The sequence below is a fragment of the Mus caroli genome, unplaced genomic scaffold, assembly GCF_978045245.1.
Source record: "Mus caroli unplaced genomic scaffold, Mus_caroli_1 scaffold_11, whole genome shotgun sequence".
NCBI classification, from domain to species: domain Eukaryota; kingdom Metazoa; phylum Chordata; class Mammalia; order Rodentia; family Muridae; genus Mus; species Mus caroli.
In genome coordinates this window covers 107818656-107839408 of record NW_028227266.1, presented here as the reverse complement: position 1 = coordinate 107839408, position 20753 = coordinate 107818656, and the positions used below count along the sequence as shown (strand labels likewise).

The 20753-nt window shown below is 47.6% G+C and overlaps 2 protein-coding genes across 4 annotated transcripts; both read left to right on the top strand.

The window, feature by feature from the left end:
* The first annotated feature begins 4036 nt into the window (after positions 1-4036).
* On the top strand, positions 4037-19226 carry Atrip (ATR interacting protein). 3 transcript variants are annotated; one of them, XM_085828041.1, is made up of 13 exons: positions 4037-4294; positions 5403-5533; positions 6258-6428; positions 9154-9272; positions 10844-11001; positions 11661-11762; positions 12709-12835; positions 12998-13669; positions 16922-17058; positions 17395-17486; positions 17899-17979; positions 18096-18345; positions 18700-19226. In XM_085828041.1, exons 1-13 carry the CDS (start codon positions 4144-4146, stop codon positions 18765-18767), a joined length of 2259 nt encoding a protein of 752 aa, XP_085684167.1. In that variant the 5' UTR covers positions 4037-4143; the 3' UTR covers positions 18768-19226. The 3 variants fall into 3 exon arrangements, with proteins under 3 accessions (XP_085684167.1, XP_085684166.1, XP_085684165.1); XM_085828040.1 differs by having other exon boundaries at positions 4037-4393; positions 17398-17486; XM_085828039.1 differs by having other exon boundaries at positions 4037-4393.
* Positions 19227-19238: 12 nt separating this feature from the next.
* Positions 19239-20655, top strand: Trex1 (three prime repair exonuclease 1). Its single transcript, XM_021173013.3, has 2 exons — positions 19239-19417; positions 19675-20655. The coding sequence occupies exons 1-2, from the start codon at positions 19335-19337 to the stop codon at positions 20609-20611; spliced, it is 1020 nt and encodes a 339-aa protein (XP_021028672.1). The 5' UTR covers positions 19239-19334; the 3' UTR covers positions 20612-20655.
* The last annotated feature ends 98 nt before the right edge of the window (positions 20656-20753 follow it).

The window sequence follows — 20753 nt, the reverse complement described above, 5'->3', positions numbered from 1 at the left end:
TCTAGTGGGATACTTCTTCAGAGATTAGTAAAAGGAAATAGTCGTTGTAAAAAATAAATAAAAACCACCTGCCTTTCATATCGGGGTTGCCACGCTTGTGTGTTTAAAGATAAACTGCTTTATCCCTGGGTAAACAAGGGATCCCTGGAGCAAGCTGGATAGCTAGCCTAGCCATACAGGTGAAGTTTGAGTTCACTTGAAACTGTCTGCCTCAATGATAAAATTCCCAAGCTTAAACTTCACCATGTACTTGCATGTGTGCTCACACATCGTTGAAAAGGGGAAAAACAGTGACCCTGATAAACCACAACTCATAACTCATCCTTTGTTTCTCCTTGGCTTAGCATTTTTCCATGCAAAAGAATATGGCTTAGTGGTTAAAAGCACTGACTGCTCCTCCAAAGGTCCTGAGTTCAATTCCCAGCAACCACATGGTGGCTCACAACTATCTGTAATGGAATCTGAGGCCCTCTTCTAGTGTGTCTGAAAACAGCTACAGTGTACTCTTATACATTAAGTAAATCTTAAAAGAAAAAAAAAAGCCAAAGTTCTTAACAATTAGGCTCTGAGGCTCTCACCCTTCCTGATGCTTGACCCTTTGATACGGTTCTTCATGCTATGGTGACCCCCAACTATAAAATTATTTTCATTGCTACTTAATAGCTAATTTTGCTACTGTTGTGAATCATAAATATCTGATGTGCAACCCCCAAAGGGGTTTTGATCCACAGGGCTGCAGCTCTATAGGGCACCATTTCTTCCCTTCTGATTTCTGCCATTTACCCTTTAGTCCATTTGTAGCCACCAAGATCTGAGGTAAAGGCAAGCCTCAGTTTTGGGGTTTTGTTTGTTTGTTTGTTTTGAGACAGTGTCTCTCAATGCAGCCCTGGCTATCCTGGGACTCTATGTAGACCAGGCCTGCCTTTGAGTGCTGGGATTAAAGGCATGCACCACTATGCCCACCTCTGTTTTCTGGAGTCTTTGTTTTTACTAGACATTTTCTTAGTGGTGAGGAAACAGGCATACACACAGCAAGCATGCACAGAGGAAGACTTAAAAAGTGGTGAGGACACCCAAGCCTTTGCTGTGTTCTCACCAACTCTTCCTTTAGAAAATCCTAACTCCTTGGGAAGCTGAGGCACGAGGATCACAACTTGAAAGCGTGACTGGGTGACAGAACAGTAAAAAGAGGGTGAGGGCTGGGGCTGTAGCTCAGTGAGAGCCTTTTTTTTTTTTTAAAGATTTATTTATTTATTTATTATATGTAAATACACTGTAGCTGTCTTCAGACAGCACCAGAAGAGCGCATCAGATCTCATTATGGGTGGTTATGAGCCACCATGTGGTTGCTGGGATTTGAACTTCGGACGAGCAGTCGGGTGCTCTTACCTACTGAGCCATCTTGCAAGCCCCCAGTGAGAGCCTTCTGTTTCAGACCCAGTTCTGAAGAAAAACTGATAGTTACTCTTCCCTGATCATGTTCTTGCCAGATGTTACCTGCCACCAACCACCAAGTAAAGAAACTCCACAACAGAAAACAGTCTTGTTTGGGAAGAAGGGGTTGAGACAGGTTCCGTAGCAGACTGATGGACAGGCCTTGATTAGTATCTTCTTGCCAGAGCGGTGTGGTGGCACACACCTTAATCCCAGCACTCGGGAGGCAGAGGCAGGCCGATTTCTGAGTTCGAGGCCAGCCTGGTCTACAAAGTGAGTTTCAGGACAGCCAGGGCTACACAGAGAAACCCTGTGTGGAAAAAACCAAAAACAAACAAACAAACAATCTTCTTGCCTCAGCTTCCCCAGTGCTGTGATTTCAGGTTTGTGCCACCATGCCTAGCAAGGTAACCCTAATTCAGGAGAAACAGGATGCTGGAAATCAAATCCAGAGCCTTGAATATTCTCAGCCAACACTTTAACACTGTCCAACCCCCGTCTGTATTTACTGGGACACCTAGTTGAGAGGCACGGGACTTCTGACTTGCCTTCTAGGCTATCCACACGACTGGGGACAACAGTAAGCTTTCCCTGAGAATATTATCTTCTTTCATGAGACAGGCTCTCACTAAATTGCTCAGAGTGACATTGATTCAGTTTAAGGCCAGCCAGGCCTTGAATTTGTGATGTCCCTGCCTAAAGTTCCTGAGTAGCTGGAGTTACAGGCCTGCACCATCAAGACCAGCTAGCATACCTGTAAACTCAGCACTCAGGCAGCTGATGCAGGAGAATCGAAACTTTAAAACACTGGGTTGGGGACTAGAGAAATGGTTCAGTAGTTAATAGCACTCACTGCTCTTCTAGGGGGTCTGGGTTCAATTCCTAACACCCATATGATGGCTCACTGTAATTCCAGTTCCAAAGGAGCTGATGCCCTCTTCTGGCCTCAGATCTACATGGAAGCAAAACACCCAAATATAAAAGCAACAAACAAACAAATCAGCTTGCTTTGGTCATCTCCAAAAAGCATCTTCTTTGGGCTTAAAGCCCATAGGGCCTCGTCAGCTGGCACCCAGCCCGGTGCTGCTGAAAATACTTATCAGCCGTCATAGCCTCCTGCCCCCAGAGAGAAGACACTTCTCTTTTATTTGGTAGAATGTAATCCCTCCTGACAGTGTCCTGTTTCCAGAACCAAAGATCATAGCTATTACAACCTGGGCAATCAGCCAGGCCTGGTAGCCCACGCACACAATTCTAGCACTTTAAGACTGAGACAGGATTAAAAGTTTGAGGCCATCTCAAAAACAAAAAAAACAAAAACAATACAAACAAACAAAAACTCATGTCTATAATCCCAGCACTCAGTGGGAGGAAGGACATTCTGTTCTGGAGTTCCGGGCCAGCTTTGGTTATATGTCAAGACATATAACCAAAGGGGGTGGGGGGCTGCTGGGAGACTTAAACATTCAACATTATGTTGGGCAGCTATGGGAAAACTACTATCAAGAAACTAAGGTAGTTCTAAGTGATCCAATGCCTTCTGACCGCTGTAGGCATCAGGCATGCATGCATGTGATGCACATACATACATGAAGGTAAAATACTCACACATAAAAAATAATGAGGCAAGGGTGGGGTGGGGGTGGGTTGGCAGGCCTAAGGCATTCTAAGCCTGAGCGCTCTCCTTTCCACCCAATGCCTCAGCAAACATTGGTAGTTTCACAAACTAAGTCTGGCATTGAGCAAACGGAGTAGAAAAGTCTTGATCTTGTTACCTTCCAATGCTAATCCGCCATTTCTGGTATCTGTTCTGCCCACCACTTCTGCTCATAAAAGCCTGTCATACACCCAAGCCCAACTCAAATCATTGCTCCTCCGTGAAGTTATACCTCCTCTCTCTGTCGCAATAACTTCCACCTGGCATCCTTGTCGATTATGAATTTTTTTCAGAAACATCATGTGTCAGCCTCCTAACCCATTTTTCTTGCTATTTCCCCCTCAATCTGTTGGGTAATTCAAGAACCACTTCCAGCGAGTCTTCCTTGACCTCTTGAGCTTCATTGTCTCTATGCAACCAGATAAAGACTCTCCAAGAAATAAATGGAAGTTAACAGTTGGAGCAGTTCCGAATAGGCACGCCGTTCTCGAGACCATCCTTCCCAGCCTTTTTTCTCAAATATACATACTTGAAATATTTGTTATCCTGGAAGATCTCTGCTTCCAGGAAGAAGAGCATTCCTTCTCCTCCCCAAGTCTGCTCTTCCCAGCCTCCTCCCTAAAAGAGTCTCTGGACACGAGAGAGGTGGGTCAGCCGCGAGGAGTGAGGTCAGGGAGAGCTGACCCCTGAACGCTGCCTGCTTCTCTAGGGCTCTGTATTCTACACAGTGCCACGGGGAACCGCCTCCGGTGTGGTCGGGCAGACGCTCGTCGATCTCGCAACCGGGGTAATCCTGATAGCACTGCAGTGCCCTGGCATCACCGGGGACCCCTGCGTACTGAGCCCAGACACACAGGAACCTGTCCCGGGTAACGGCGCGCTCTGTACACGTCACCCATCTGTGCCCAGTAGCTGGCAGCTGATTGGCCCGCAGGCTGGGGAGACGCTGGGAGGCGAGGGGAACGGCGGCGCGCGGGCGGTTGGGCCAGCTCAGGCTTTCTGCGGACAAGGCTGTGCTTGGCGTCCTCGGATGCTGCGGGTTGAAGGTAGTCATGGCCGGGACCCCCGCACCGAACAGCCACAGGAAGCAGAGTGGCGGCCTGGAGCCTTTCCCCGGTCTGTCTCGACCCATTGAGAACCCTCCGAGCAAGCGGGCCCGGAGCTTCTCTGAGACCACAGTCCCGGACCCCGAAGACCCATTCGGTGAGCACGCGGAATTTACTGCGGACGACCTAGAGGAACTCGACATCCTCGCGTCACAGGCCCTGAGCCAGTGTCCCGTCGCGCCTCGGAACCTGTCCAGTGAGTGCCTGAGGGGCCTTTTCCCCCGGCGGGTGGTGCAGACCTCTGATTTGGCGGTGAAACATCCAGAATGTTAAATGGCCTCCCATTTAGATGGTGTGCACCCCTTGTAACCCTTGGACAGAAGAGCATTAGAAGGCGTCTGACAGAGGCAAGAGATGAAAGAGAGTCTTATACAAAAATGCCAGTTACCCAAAGGTTAGGCATGGCAAACAGGCAATGGGCAAGAAATGCCAAAGCTGCTTTTCTGCTTAGAGCTTACACTCTTAGGGAATAAGTTAAGTGTCAGGAGGGTTTGATGGGCACCTTGCGAATGTACTTAGCACTTACAGCATCTGAAAAATAGGATTATCCCTGGAAGTGTGGCTGGTCCTCCATCTCTCCAGCTATATTGTATGGAAAACCAGGCATTGGAAAGCACTCATTGCTGACCAGCTGTCATATGCGGCAGTGGTTAGACGCTACTTTCCACGAAATGGCACAAGGCAACGCTGCCTCCCCCTTCCTTGGTCCTACATCACCCGGTACTCTACCTTACTCCATCCCTGGAGCCCCGCCTCCCCCTGGAATGTATCCATTTGGTTCACCATCAGTCTTTAAAAACCAGCAGATCCTATGCCTAGCATGTTGTAGTAAATAGTAGTTATGATAGAGTCACAGCCAGTGCAATCTCCGTTCAGCTATGAGCTGAGAGTCTAGAAAGTGGGTGAGGTGTAAAGCGAGAGAATTCAGATATGCTATGCCATAAGGATTCTTTATGTGTTTATACCATGCTCGGAGCTGTTTCCTGGGTCTTTCTCAACTTGGCTTTCAAGAGTGACTCCTTCTGCATTTTATGACAAAGGTGGATACATACTGAGTATACATGGGGTTATTTTTTCCAGACAGGTTCTCGATCTCTAACAAGGCTAGCCTTGAATTTGAGATCCCCATAGCTCCACTTCACAAGTATTGGGATTGCAGTTCTGTGCCACCATGCTCAGCCTAATGGCAATTACTTTTTATACAGGTGCTCATAAGGTCCGCCGACTAGATGGGTTACCAAACAGTCCTATAAAGAAAAGCAGAGAAGATATTCCAGTTAAAGATAATTTTGAATTAGAAGTACTTCAAATGCAATACAAAGAACTTAAAGAAAAGGTATGTGACTTTTGGGTTGTTTGTTTGTTTGTGTTTTGTTTTGTTTTTTGCCTGTTTGGTTGTAATGCTGAGAATTGAACTCAGGACTTTACCTTCACACATGCTATACACAGACACTCTACTGTTAGGCTATCCTTCCAGCCCTAACTTATTGTATTTGCAGCTAATTCATTCATTTCGGTATTAAAAAGCATGTGTAAAATATATAAAAACTATAAAACAAACATCTAGATTCATTCCCCTGAAATTCCCCTGGGGAAAGAATGCCTGAAATTTTATTTACCCTGTGTATATCCCTGAGCCTATGCAAGTTTATATGCACTGCATGCATACAGGTGCCCGTGAGGTCAGGGGTGCTGGGTCCTCTGGAATCATCACAACTGGTGTGAGCCATCTGATATGGGTACTGGGAACGGAACCTGGGTCCTCTGTAAGAGCAGTGAGTGCCCTCAGCTGCTAAGCCATCTCTCTAGCCTCTACAGCTTAGGTCTTTATCTGAGGAGCATGTCATCTTAGCGGTTGCTATTTGTTAGTTTTGCAGGCTCTCATACATCTTTCATCTGGCCATCTGTAGATGCCTAAGAAAGCCAGAAACCCAACATGGGATTTTAGTCTGTGGAGGGTATGAGCCATAGTGTTAAAGCTGAAAGAATCTGTGTGTAAGTGGTGATTGGATTCTGAAACTGTTCTTGTTGAATATCTGTTGACTGGGCGTAATTTACAGCTGAAAGCAATGGAAGAAGAAATCTTAATTAAGAATGGAGAAATTAAAATTTTGCGTGACTCTCTGCGTCAGACAGAATCCGTTCTAGAAGAACAGAAAAGATCACATTTCATTCTTGAGCAAGAAAAGACTCAAGCACTCAGTGAAAAGGAAAAGGAATTCTCCAGAAAGGTGAGCCAGAGCATTTGTGTCGCGTGCTGGGGACAGTAGTGTCACCCGTCCATCCACTGACTGACATTAGAAGGAGCAGCCAAGGCCAGGCATGCTGACATATGCCTTTAACCTCAAGAGGCAGAGGCAAGTGGATCTCTGTAAGCTCTAGGCCAGCCTAGACTACACAGTGAATTCCAGGCCAGTCAAGTGAGACACTGTCTCTAAAAAATAAACAAAATAGAAACAATAAACAATGTTGCCTGGAAACATTCACCCATTGTTTAAGTACTCTCTGCCCTTAGTGAATAGCATGTATCTTTCTTCCAGGGTCTGCATTTGTTTTGGAAAAAGACTAAGATGAAACTCTGCTTTGCTGTGGTCCTGATTCTTGGCAGGAACAAATCACTAGCTTAGAACTTCTAGGATAGGCTTGAATTAGGGCTCCTTGGTAGGTCAGAAAGTCAGTTGGTTCTGCTTAGCCAGAAGGAAATATATTAGCTGCCACATCCAAGTCTAGGAATTTAAGAACATAGTAGGGCCTCAGATGACACGTAAACCAGAAATCTCAGATTCTCTGTTATGAAACCTGTTGCTCTATCAGCAGAGGTTCTGACTAGATAGACTCATACATTTCTTTCTTTCTTTTTTTTTTTAAAGATTTATTTATTATACATGTAAGTACACTGTAGCTGCCTTCAGACACCCCAGAAGAGGGCGTCAGATCTCATTACAGGTGGTTGTGAGCCACCATGTGGTTGCTGGGATTTGAACTCAGGACCTTCAGAAGAGCAGTCAGTGCTCTTGACCGCTGAGCCATCTCTCCAGCCCAATACTCACACATTTTAAAACTCCAGAGCACAGTTAAGACTTGGGCTTCCGGGGGCTGGCGAGATGGCTCAGTGGTTAAGAGCACGGACTGCTCTTCCAGAGGTCCTGAGATCAATTCCCAGCAACCACATGGTGGCTCACAACCATCTGTAATGGTATCCGATGCTTTCCTCTTGTGTGTATGAAGACAGTGACACTGTACTCATAAAAATAAATAAATCTTAAAAAAAAAAAAAAAAAAAAAAAAAAAAAGACTTGGGCTTCCTCAGTTGGGCATATTGGGAGGCTGGTACAACAAGGTTACCATAGGTCCAAGGCCAGCCTGGGCTATAGAGTAATATCCTTTTTCAAAAAGCCAAATGAAAGTTAATGTCATCTCAGACCTAAAATTCTTAAAGAAACAGACTATTTCCAGACCAGTTCTAAAACCAGAGATGATAAGTATCATTTAAGTCACAGTCAGAGGTAGGAAGGGGAGATCGTGTTCCAAGAAAACTGGTAGGTACCAGTCCCTGTCACCACTCTCCTTAGAGCGTGTTGATGCTTGAGTCAGGGTCTGTCCTGCACCCCGTTTCCAGTGTAGGGAGCCATGGGCAGAAGCTTCAGTGTCTGCCTCCATGACCTCTTCCAGCAGGTTTACATGCACATACCCTTCCTTGGAACCACCACAGAAGAAAGCCTGTTGGGAAGCCCAAACGGGTCTTTTTGTTATTTTGTTTGTTTGTTTGTTTTGTTTTGTTTTCAGATCTGGTGATACAGCCCTGGCTGGCCTGAAAGTCACTCCGTAGCCGAGGATGTTCTTAAAGTTCTCAGTCTCTTGCTTCTGCCTCCTGAATGCTGCCTTGGCGGGCATAACTGCTGCCATGCCCTGCATATTCAGCGCTGGAGATGGACTCTAGGCAAACCCCTTGCATCTGAGCCTCTCTTCCTTTTCCTCCTTCTGCTCTCCTGGCACATGTGTCACTTACTCTATTTCCTAACTTACTTAAGATGTTTTGCCCACTATGACTCTCTTTTTAGTTTCCTGACACACAAACACACCAATCACAGCACGCACTGACACACAGATTTTGATAAAGCTTCCAGATAAATCTGCTCAGACTTCCAAGAAGACCTGGAGTCTCTGTGCCACCAATACTTAACGGATGATATGAGCAGCCAAACCCTGGGAAAGCTAAAGAGGATTGAAAGTTTGGCAGCAGTTTGGGGAGCAGAGCATGGGGTGGGGTAGGGGTGGGACCCACGAAGCATGTTATTGCTGAGATAAGGTGTCCCACCAGCTCTGTACAGCCCTCACTTTTTCTCCCTCAGTCCCAGCCAAGTATGCTATGTATCTGTTAAGAGTCAGTAAAGCTAAACAGGTAATGGGCTGGCTTTTGAATCCTCATAAACTGCTTCCACAGTAGAGTCTGCTACATCTTTCTAGAGTATTTTTTCAAGGGAACAGTGGCTAATATTTGAGGACATTTATGTCACAGCAGACTTTGATAATGCATTTTTCATTGTTTTCCTTTATTAGTGTAAAGTTTGGAAACTAAGGGATTTTTTTTTTCCTTTTCTTTTTGAGACAGACTCTCACTCTGTAACCCTGGCAGCCTCAGAACTCAATATGTGGGATCACAGAGATTCCCCACACCTGCCTTTGCATTTGCTTCCTGAGTGTTAAAGGTGTGCACCACCACAGACATTTTTTTTTGTTTTGTTTTTTTGTTTTTCGAGACAGGGTTTCTCTGTGTAGCCCTGGCTGTCCTGGCACTCACTTTGTAGACCAGGCTGGCCTCGAACTCAGAAATCCGCCTGCCTCTGCCTCCCGAGTGCTGGGATTAAAGGCGTGCACCACCACGCCCGGCTCACCACAGACATTTTTTTGTGCATGTGTATTATAGTGCTACCACAAATATCTTTGACTTTTCAGCTCCAGTCCCTGCAGTCTGAACTGCAGTTTAAAGATGCAGAAATGAATGAATTAAGGACAAGGTTTCAGAGCAACGAACGAACAAATAAACCAGCCGCTCCCTCCGTTTCCCACGTCAGGTAAGGAGGAGGATGCTGGACTCATAGTTTAGTTTGGCATTATTTTTCAGAAAGCCTGACAACTCTCTGGGTTGTTGGGATGATGGGCATTGTTTTGAGGCCCTCTTTCCTGAAGGATGCAAAGGTGGCTTGGATGAGGCTACGTGGTCTGAGCCGATACAGTAGAAATGTCTTCATTCAATGTGTGCTTTCTCTGACTGGGACAGTGGTAACACGGTCCCTTGAGACTACAAAAAGCTGGAAAGATTTTTTTTTTTTTTTTTTAAAGGAAGGAAAGGTTTCTTTTGGCTCCCAGTGCAGGGAATGCAACCCATGGTGTGGGGGAAGGCATGACAGCAGGGACTCCCAGCTGAGTGAATCAGAAACAGGGAGGACAGAAGCTGGTGCTCAGCTCGCTCCTCAGGTCCCATCCTGGACCCCAGGCTGTGGTGTGGTGCACCCACCTTCAGGGTAGGTCTTCCTTCAAATTTTGAAAACAGACCAGCCTTCATTTTTATGTAATTTTTTTTCTTTTTTTTTTTTTAAAGATTTATTTATTTATTATATGTAAGTACACTGTAGCTGTCTTCAGACACTCCAGAAGAGGGCGCCAGATCTCATTGCGGATGGTTGTGAGCCACCATGTGGTTGCTGGGATTTGAACTCTGGACCTTCAGAAGAGCAGTCGGGTACTCTTAACCACTGAGCCATCTCACCAGCCCTTTATGTAATTTTTTTAATTAACATTACCCCTCTTTCCAAGCATGAATGTATTTCAGTCCGGGCCACTTCAACTATTTTTGCTCATTTGCTCTCTGAGACCTTTGTCTTACAGCCCCTCCTTTGCTGCCAGATGTGCTCAGCTTGTTAGCGATCTGTGTCCTGCCCTCTGCCTCCCATAGCAGTCTCTCATGTGTCTGTCAGCCTTGAAATTTGAACTCTTTTTGGTATGGAACATTCTCCTGCCTTTGCTCATGTTGGGCAGAGTGCAAAGTTGAACTCTTCTTGCCTTGCATGCTCCAGGTGAGACAGGAAGCTGTCCCTCACCTCTTTACCTGTCAGCAGTAGGAAGAAGGCCTGGGTGCTGTGTGGTCAGTGCCGAGTAGCTCACTCATTTTCCAGTACACTTTCTAGTAGACTCTCTTTGTTGTGAAGGTTCTTTTTAAAATTATATCCATTTGTGTGTTTGTGCATGCAAGTACCTACATAGCCCAGAAGAGGGCATTGGCTTCACTAGAGCTGGAGTTACAGGCATTTATGAGTTGCCAGACAAGGGTCCTGGGAGTGGAACTTAGATCTTCTGCAATAGCAGTATTCACTCCTCATGCTGAGCTATCTCCAGCCCCATGATAAACTCCCTTTTAGAAGTTTTTGGATCCAGGCACTGATTACTAAAACTTGGGTGTTCAACATTTAAAATTTTTTTTTTTTTGGATGCTTAAGAGATGAAAATAAATGCTACCTTCGACACAGACTGACATACCTATAAAACCTCATCAAAATGTCTAGCTATGAAAAGTTTCTGTTAGAAATTTCAGAACCAGGTAGTTAAACAGAATCCTAACTGTGCTCTCATAGTTAACTCTTTCCAGTCCTAGGAAAGGCTCTTCTGTGGTTCTCAAGGCAGAAGCATGTTCTCCACATGTTGGAAAAACAACTTTCCCTACAAAAGAGTCTTTTAGTGCTAACACGCCTCTCTTCCACCCCTCTCAGACCGAGGCAGGACACAGACTTCTGGTGGGCCAAGAGGGTAAGTCAAATATTAGTAATTGGTTGCTGTATAATGGACTGCCCCAACTAGTGCCTAAACAACAATATTCAGTTTCTTTTTCTCAGTTTCTGGGCATGAGCAGCTTGATACACAGAGACACACTGAGGCTGAGAGTCCTTCAAGGGGCCTCTGAGACGCTCCTGTACCACTTTATTTATAATTAGAGACACATCGCCTCTCTTCCCACCACTGCCACTGCTCTATTGAGAAACTGGGACCCCAACTAATGGAGCGTTACACAGTAGGTCACAAGCAGGCAAAGCAGTCTGCATAGAAGTCTCAACCACACTACTTACCGGCTTATGTGACCTGGGCAAGTATATTACCTAAGTGTTTCAGTGTCTGTATGTGAAACAGCTAACATGACCTTTAACCATACATAGGGTTGCTCTGTGAAACAAAGGACTGTGACTTAAAAAGAAAAAATGGGTAAAGTTGGTGACTACTATTTTCACCATATTGCTCCATTTTAAGTGAAGCAAACATATTGATTTTCTTTTTAGGGATCTGGAGCCATCTTGGCTCTGCTTTTGACTGAGTTTACGGAGATTATCCAGTCTTTTAAATAGTCTATGTAGGAGTTTCTGGAATACCTGTTCTTTTATGTTCTGCTTTAGAGAGTCACTTTTTTTTTCTAGTTTCAGATAATAAAAACCACAGGCTGGGAGGTAACCTCATGAAGCAAGATGTGCAGCAGAGAATTCTGGCTGACGGCTGGATGCAGAGAAAAGATGCTCAAGGTACCAGAAGACCCGCTTTTCTATAGGAGCCGTTGTGGCTCCCATTTTCTTCTTTGATGCACAGAATTGCCTAGGGGAATTGTCTGAGAACCCTGTCCCAGGTATCCTTTAGAATGTTTGGGCACACAGGAGTCTGTGACTTAAAGAAAAAAACAATGTGGTCTGGTGAAATGGCTCAATGGGTAAAGGTGTCTGCCACCAAGCCTGCCAGCCTGAGTTCAGTCCCTAGGACCCACATGATCAAAGGAGAGAACCAATCTACAAAAGTTGTCTTCTGATCTCCACATCCCCTGTGCCCATAAAATAAGTAGCTGGGCGTGGTGGCACACACCTTTAATCCCAGCACTTGGGAGGCAGAGGCAGGCGGATTTCTGAGTTCTCGAGGCCAGCCTGGTTTACAGAGTGAGATCCAGGACAGCCAGGGCTATATAGAGAAACCCTGTCTCGAAAAACCAAAATAAATAAATAAATAAAATTAATTTTAGTTAGTTGTGGCATGTGATGCCTTAACCCCAATGTTCTGGAGGCAAAGGTGGGGGATATTTATGAGAGAAATAAATAGACAGATAGATAGGTTTATGATTGATAGGTAGGTAGGTAGATCAGTCAGTTGGTCGATAGATAAAAGGATGTTTTATTTTGTTTTTAAAGCTAAGAACAGGTATTTTCCAGAACCTTCTGCCCCCAGAAGCATCATAACAGAGTTTAGTAGCTTAGACATGGTGAGTCTAAAGGTCCCTCATTTCTTTCCTCTAAGGCCATAAAAAAGGTCTTCAGTAGTCAAGCTTATAATGCTAGCATCTTAGAGGCTGAGGCAGGAAGATCATGAATTCAAGCCAGAGGAGGCAACATAGACCCTGTCTCACAAAACCGAAGGGAGGTAGGGAGGGAGGGAGGGAGAACTCTCCCATGTCAGAATATTCTAGAGTCACCTTGTCTTTTGCAGGTTCTATTTTGATAAACTTGCTCCTGAAGCAACCTTTGGTGCCGGGGTCATCTCTAGGACTTTGTCACCTTCTGAGCAGTTATCCTGAGGTTCCTACTGGCACCCTCTTGCAGCCACCAGGGCTCAGGTAAGCCTGCGGCTCCCCAAAAGCTTGTGAGTTTTCACAAAGCATGCACTTTTCTGGCTCTGACCAACAGGAGATCTGTGGCATGTTTGGGGAGGCTAAAGAACTTGGCAGACGACAAGTGATCTGGGGTCCCTGACCTAATCTTTTTTCTTTTGTTTCCAGTACTTTGCCTGGGACTTCAGGCCTCAGGACCATCAGTTCTTCTGATGGGCCATTTTCCCCCTCTGCCCTGAGAGAAGCACAGAACTTGGCATTCACTGGGTTAAATCTGGTTGCCAGGACGGAGAGCTCACACGATGGAGACGTGGCGGCCGGAAGAGTCTTCCCACTCCGCCAGCTTCCTGGAGCTGTGCATCTCCTTCCTCTGGTGCAGTTTTTCGTCGGCTTACACTGCCAGGCTCTGCAAGATTTAGCCCCAGCTAAGAAGAGCGGGGTGTCTGGGGACTCCGCGACACATACCTCCTGCGTGAGCTCTGGGGTCGAGGCTAGCCCAGAGGACTCCATTCATGGCTTGGAGAGCTTTTCTGTGGCGTCACTCAGCGTCCTTCAGAACCTGGTGTGCCACAGTGGGGCAGTTGTCTGCCTGCTACTGTCAGGCATGGGGACAGAAGCTGCCACCAGGGAAGGAAACTTGGTCCAGACTTGTGCAGAGACAATCTCAGCCTCCAGGGAGGATGCTCATGACCAAAACCAGCACCCACTCCTGAAGATGCTTCTTCAGCTGATGGCTTCCTCTTCTGCAACACCAGGTCATTTTCAAGCCAGTGTCCTGGGCCTGTGCCTCAAAGTTTTGGTGAAATTAGCAGAAAACGCTTCCTCTGATTTGTTGCCCAGGTATAAAGAAGACCCCCCCCCCCACCCCCGGGAGGCATGATTCCATGGGTCTGCCTGGCCTCTTGAGGTCTAACCTGTGGCTTGTGTACTTTGTTCACACCTCGACTTAATCCCACTGCTTAGCTATGGCTTGCTTCGGGGAGTTCTGAAGTAATGGGAAGGGGCCCAGGTAAGCAAAGGCACATGTAACAGGCCACTTTGGAAGAGCCTGCCCTTGGACAAAGGCTGAATTAGGAGGCCTTTGAACCCGAGATGTGGCCCAGGTGAAGAACATATAGCCCAGCATATTTCAATGAGGTAGAGTTTTATAAGGAAGTAGGTAGAGTATCTGGAGTGTCTGTAGCCATGAGCTGGCCGTGTGGAAAGTCTGTCAACTTTGTGTCTGCTTTCTCTCCCACCCCCACCCCCCAAGGACAAGGTTTCTTTGTGTAACAGACTTTACTGTCCTGGAACTCACTCTGTAGACCAGGCTGGCCTAGAACTCAGAGATTTCACCTGCCTCTGCCTCCCGAGTGCTAGGATTAGAAGCCTGCACCACCGTCGTGCCCAGCTAAGTTCACATCTATTAGGAATCAAAGGTCACTTGCAGCTTAATAGCGGTTTGTTGGAAGTGATAGTATAATGAATTTAGCTTACAAACAAAACAAAACAAGACAGTTATAAATTACTAACTTAGGGTGCTAGAGAGATGGCTCAGCAATTAAGAGTTCTTGTTTTTCTTGCAGAAGACCCAAGTTCGATTCCCAGTAACCACATGGTAGCTCACAACCATGTTACCCCAGTTGCAGGGAATCCAGCAGGCAGGCACGCACTGCACGTACATGCATGTAGACAAACCATGCATACACAAAGTAAACTACGTAAATAAATGAATCTTTAAAAAACAAGTATAAGTTCCTAATTTGGGAGTTGAGAACATCATGAGCAAGATAGAAAGAATTACAAATCCTGCCAGCCTGCCCTCCACCAGCCATCCATTTGTTTTTCCTCCCAGCATGCGTCTAAGGCCAACTCTACATTAGAATCCTACCGCTGACTAGGTGCAGTTGTCTCTGCCAGGCATTCAGGCCTGTGCCACTGATCCAGCACCTGGGAGGCAGAGACAGGGGGATCTCTGCGTTTGAGACCAGCCAGAGCTATACAGTGAAACCCTGTCTAAAAAACAGTCTTACCTGAGCTCAACGTTCCTTTTTGTTAAAGTACTTCTGGATCGTTGTTTTCCACATGGTATTTCTGACTAGTTTTACCTGTCCTCAAGTATGAAATTGAACACAGCACTTCAGTGGGGAAGAACTGCCATTCACAGGACCAATTTACACTGGCTAGTTGCCTATTTCTTAAGTGCTTAATGAATGAATCTCAGAAACCACACATTCCCCAATTCTGTTAGTAGACCCCCCCGTTCCTGTCTTGTTGACCCACAGGGGATTCAGAACTCCGCTCTTCAACGGATGCTCTACTAGCCAAGGGCTTCAGTGGCTGACTTAGCTGACACTTCGGACTCTTCAGTCCTTCATACACAGCCTGGTTCAGTCAATGTTTGTTAAATCCTACATAGAAGCAGGAAAACTTGTCTAAAAAAATGTGACCATGTTAGGACAGTCACTGTGGTAAGCTATTGCCCACTGCCATTCAGACATGTACCCCAACAGAATACTTTTCTATAGATTTTATCATATTCATGTACTCAAGCTGAACTGCACAGCCTCCATTTTACCTTCTAGTGAAAGCCAGAGCTGATGTAGTCTCTGCCTACTGTCACTGTGCCCAGGCTTGAAACAAATCCTGCCTTACCAAAAAGCACAATTCCTGTACTTTCTATAATGGTGCTATGTGTAACTTACATTCTTTTCCTTTTTGAGACAGGTCTTAGTATCCCTGCCTGACCTGGGACTCACTCTGTAGACCAGTCTGGCTTCGAACTCAGAGATCCACATGCCTCTGTTTCCCAAGTGCTGGGATTACATTTGTACATCCCCATACCTGGCACAACATTTCATTGTAAAAGAAGGCTTTACAGCTATGAAAAAATAACTTGGAAGTCAAAGGTAGAATCTTTCCAGCTCTGTTCAAGGGCCATAGGGGGCTGGGTAGGACTAGTCAGGCCAGAGAGCAACAGAGTTAAATGCCCAACTCCTTGCCTATTTGTAGAATGTGCTATAAAATGGGGGCTCAGTGGTTAAGAGCACTAGTTGCTCTCCCAGAGGACCCAGGTTCAATTCTAAGCACCCACATGGCCGCTCACAACCCTTCGTAACTCCAGTTTCAGGGGATCTGACACCCTCACACAGGTGTACAAACAAGCAAACAAAAACACCACATAAAAATAAATAATCATATTTAAAAATGCTATAAAATGAGTTTACTCCAAATAGTGAACCTTTCCTTTCCAATGACACTGGTGGATACTCTCCACCTCCATGCTCTCTATATACATTGGTACATACCTACATGCTCACGGCCTCGCTCCCACACACCAGTCCTCCCCCATGCTGCTGTAGGTAGTGTGAATAGAGTAAACCAAGCTCTGGGACTGGGTTCCATCCCTTTGTCTCTTTGTCTCATTCCTCAGTGGGAAGGTTATATATATTCATTCACACACACATCATGGTAGGTAGGTTTTCACACAGGTGACAAGTCAGTGTTTTCCAGCAAGTGGAGAAAACCGCTTCCTTTGCCTTGCTCTATGACCTTGTGAGACAGCTGTAGCCATGCACATGCTTGTTTCTGTTAGAGCCCTGGCGAGGGCTCTGCTATTAGTTGAGGAATATTTCTTGTGCTGAAGGTATGCACCAGTGTCGCTGTGTGATGGCAGACATAGGAAGGAGCCCCATCCAAGGAGTCCCGTCCCATTTACTTGATACAGGTCCACATAAGGGCCTGGGTTTGTTTTTTTTTTTTTTGGTTTTTTTTTTTTTTTTTTTTTTAGGGCAAAAGAGGGGTTTTGATATGGTAGTGAGACTTGGTTGGTTGCATATAGGCCAGGTTCATCTCCAGCTCTGTGTGGTAGGTCCTGCCTCTGCTGAGATTATATGTATGTACCACAAAACACACAAACCACACCACACCCCACCCACCCCGATTAAGGCCTGCCATGTTTAAGTCACAGCATTCTTATACTAAAGTTTAGACCTGTTTATTTGTGACAGGCTTGAAGCCAGTAGACCACAGTCAGGCCAGCAGCTTTGGAACCCGTGTCTCACTACAGTAAGTGTCCTTTTGGAGAGTGTCATAACTGTGCTCATTCTTTAGGTTCTCCTGTGTGTTCCCGGTGTTGCCACAGTGCCTCAGCTCAGCGCTGCCGCTGCCCTGTGTGCTCCTGGCTGTTGAGCTGCTCTCTGTGCTGCTGGACCATGACAGCCTAGCACAGCAGCTGTGCTCCCACCCAGGTAAAGCAGGGCAAGACAGTCTCAACTGTCCTATAGTGGGAGGGAGGGACTGGGGGCAGGTACAGGTTCAGAGCCCCTCAAGGGCTTCTGTACTTGTACCCCGACTACAATGAAAAGGGGGTCCCATAAGCCGGGTGTGGTGGTGCACTCCTTTAATCCCAGCACTCAGGAGGCAGAGGCAGGTGGATTTCTGAGTTGGAGGCCAGCCTGGTCTACAGAGTGAGTTCCAGGACAGCCAGGGCTATAAAGAGAAACCCTGTCTCGAAAACCCAAAAAGAAAAAGAAAAAAAAAGAAAAGAAAAGGGGGTCCCTGAGTGAGGCCTGCATCCTTTTCAGAAGGCTGCCTTCTCCTGAGGCTGTACATGTACATCACATCAAGGCCTGACAGAACGGCCTCAGAGACACAGTGGCTTCAGCTGGAACAAGAGGTAAGACTCAGACACTGCTCACCCTTCATTCCCACCCCCCAAGAGCCCAGAATCTCCTTCCCTTGTGGGAAAGTAGGAGCTACAATTCCTTTTTTGCCAGTTTGTCAAACAGCAACGGGTAAAATGTAGGGGTTCCTCACAGGGATTCAATACAAGCACATCCTGGGTTACAGTGGTGCTCAGCAGAACTGCCTGATAATGCTGCCTGGGCTTTGGGGGCCCGATCCTGGCCCTGGAAGCAGTAAGCTGTTGGTGAGATTCATGTCTGAAAGCCTGAGACTACCACTACTTGTACCCCACTTGTGCAGGCAAGCGGTTGTAGAAGTAGCTAGAGCACCTTAGAAATGTCCGCCAAAGCCCTGTGACAACCGTCTGTTCTGCATGGGATGAGTACTCTCTCTTCTTGTTCCAGGTCGTATGGCTCTTGGCCAAGCTGAGTGTACAGAGCCCTGCCCTCCCTGGCATTGGTTCTGACTGTCACTGCAATGTAGAGGTGAGTGGCCAGAGGCCAGCATCATGGATGCTCAGTTAGTTAAGAGCAATCCTGTTAACCTTGAAGTGGCGAAGTGAGTAAGTCACTGGACCTCAGGCTCTGCCCTCTCACCCTAGGCAGTCAGAGCGCTCACTGTGATGTTGCACAGGCAATGGCTGACGGTGCGGCGGGCAGGGGGTCCAAGGACCCACCAGCAGAAGCAGACGATCCGCTGTCTGCGGGACACTGTGCTGCTGCTGCATAGCCTATCTCAGAAGGACAAGCTCTTCACTGTGCACTGTGTCGAGGTCCTGCATCAGTACGACCAGGTGATGCCAGGGGTCAGCATGCTGATTCGAGCCCTTCCTGATGTGACTGACTGTGAAGGTAAGCTAGCACGACACTGTCCTAGCCTTCGTGTGCCTCTGTCAGACTCCTTTCCATGAGTCTCCCCTTGCCTCCAGAGCCATTCCTAGCACATGGGTACTACCTTCCTGCTCTGGGTCTTTGAGTACGACAGGTTCCCATTTGATGGTGTCTATTGAATTGGCCTCGCTGAGCCATGGTTTTCCACAAAGATCTGTCCAAATTGCCTTTGTGTCACTTTTGCTCACAGTCGCTGAGGGAGCAAAGCCTGTGCATAGAAGGGACTGGTTAGTTCCTGTGACACTAGGGAGCATGGGGGCCTCCAAGCCCCCGCACTGTCAAGTTAACCTCAGACCCCTCTTCCTTTTGGCTCAGAGGCTGCCCTGGATGACCTCTGTGCTGCGGAGACTGATTTAGAAGACTCTGAGGTGGACTGTAACTGAGGGCCTGAGCATCCAGCCACAAGGTGGCGCCAGCTCCCACCGCCGTCTTTGCCATATCCACTGATTAAAACTGCACTTCCTGCTGAGAACACAAGCTTTGTTTCCTGAGTCCGATTTGTGTGGCTGAGAGGGAGGGACAGGCAGACCAAGAATTGATTAGATGACTCCCCTGCTAGAGTTGAGATGGTCCCCATGGTAACTGATCTGCCCTGAGGAAAAACCCTGCCCCTCTTCGGGAATTACCCTGAGTCATAGCTTTGGGCTGGGGCCATAGGGGTGGGGGGGAACGTTTGTGGCCTAGGAGGCAGCCCTTTTTAGGAAGGCCTGTATCAAGGACTGGGGGAAAGACAAGAAAAGGCAGAGGCTCACTGGCACATTTGAATCCTAGAGACAACCCAGTTTGAGTTGTCAGTGTTGGGGCAGTAGTCCATTTTACCAGCCAGCAGGATCACAGATATGGATCTAGGAAGGCCTTTGGGGTGCTTGGGGAGGGAGGGAGGAGCGTTAGCACGAGGGCCAGGCCTGGCAGGCTAACAGCAGGGCGGGCCCTGTTCAGGAGGCAGGCCTATGGGTGGACCCAGGCAGTTTTACTTCCTCAGCCACTGCTGCCAGCAGCAGACCCAGCGGAGAGCCTTGCTGCCTGCTTCTCGGTAAGTGTGGAGTAAGGGTATGGGGTAAGGCAGAAGAGAATAGGGTTCCCTCACCCTGAAGGTGGTCAGCACTAGGGGAAGGGCCTCCCTCAAAAGGCAAATAAGTAGTGGATCCATCCCACTAGAACAACCCTGCCATCCAGCTTCTAGTGGCCCTGGATAGTACCTGCTGAAGGGAAGGGCTGAGCTGCCTTTCTGCACCCCACCCCAGCCCACTTGAGACCTTCCTGCTACTCATTACCCCATCTCTTCCCCAGGCTCAGCATGGGCTCACAGACCCTGCCCCATGGTCACATGCAGACCCTCATCTTCTTAGACCTGGAAGCCACTGGCCTGCCTTTGTCTCGGCCCAAAGTCACAGAGCTGTGCCTGCTGGCTGTCCATAGACATGCTCTGGAGAACACTTCCATTTCTCAGGAACAGCCACCTCCAGTGCCCAGACCGCCCCGTGTGGTGGACAAGCTCTCTCTGTGCATTGCTCCAGGGAAAGCATGTAGCCCTGGGGCCACTGAGATCACAGGTCTGAGCACAGCTGAGCTGGAAGTACAGGGGCGTCAACGCTTTGATGACAACCTGGCCATCCTGCTCCAAGCCTTCCTGCAGCGCCAGCCACAGCCTTGCTGCCTTGTGGCACACAACGGTGACCGCTATGACTTTCCTCTGCTCCAGGCAGAGCTTGCTAGGCTGAGCACTTCCAGTCCCCTAGATGGTACCTTCTGTGTGGACAGCATCGCTGCCCTAAAGGCCTTGGAACAAGCTAGCAGCCCCTCAGGGCATGGTCCGAGGAAAAGCTACAGCCTGGGCAGCATCTACACCCGCCTGTATGGGCAAGCACCGACAGACTCCCACACTGCCGAAGGCGATGTTCTAGCCCTGCTCAGCATCTGTCAGTGGAAGCCACAGGCCCTACTGCAGTGGGTAGACAAACATGCCCGGCCCTTTAGCACCGTCAAGCCCATGTACGGCACTACGGCGACCACTGGAACAACCAACCTAAGACCACATGCTGCCACAGCTACTACACCCCTGGCCACAACCAATGGAAGTCCCAGCAATGGCAGGAGCGGGCGACCTAAGAGTCCTCCTCCAGAGAAGGTCCCAGAGGGGCTGCTGGCCCCACTGAGCCTGCTGACCCTCCTGACCTTGGCAATAGCCACTCTGTATGGACTCTTCCTGGCCTCACCTGGGCAGTAAGTCAAGAGGGGAAATACGATGAATAAAGACTTCCATAGCACTGACTGCTTGCGGCCTCTGCTTCTCAGCCTGGGCCTCTGGCCATGCTCAGGCCCTAGGGATGAGGTACAGTCCCTCTCCTGCTCTCTTAGCAGGACAATCA

Bases quoted from the DNA above. Each gene is read 5' to 3' on its own strand.
- Trex1 (XM_021173013.3), top strand. From the start codon at position 19,335: ATGGGTGGACCCAGGCAGTTTTACTTCCTCAGCCACTGCTGCCAGCAG. The intron at 19,418-19,674 runs GTAAGTGTGGAG...TCTCTTCCCCAG, and splicing joins GCCTTGCTGCCTGCTTCTCG to GCTCAGCATGGGCTCACAGA.
- Atrip (XM_085828039.1), top strand. From the start codon at position 4,144: ATGGCCGGGACCCCCGCACCGAACAGCCACAGGAAGCAGAGTGGCGGC. The intron at 13,670-16,921 runs GTATAAAGAAGA...CTCATTCTTTAG, and splicing joins TCCTCTGATTTGTTGCCCAG to GTTCTCCTGTGTGTTCCCGG. The intron at 17,487-17,898 runs GTAAGACTCAGA...TTCTTGTTCCAG, and splicing joins GGCTTCAGCTGGAACAAGAG to GTCGTATGGCTCTTGGCCAA.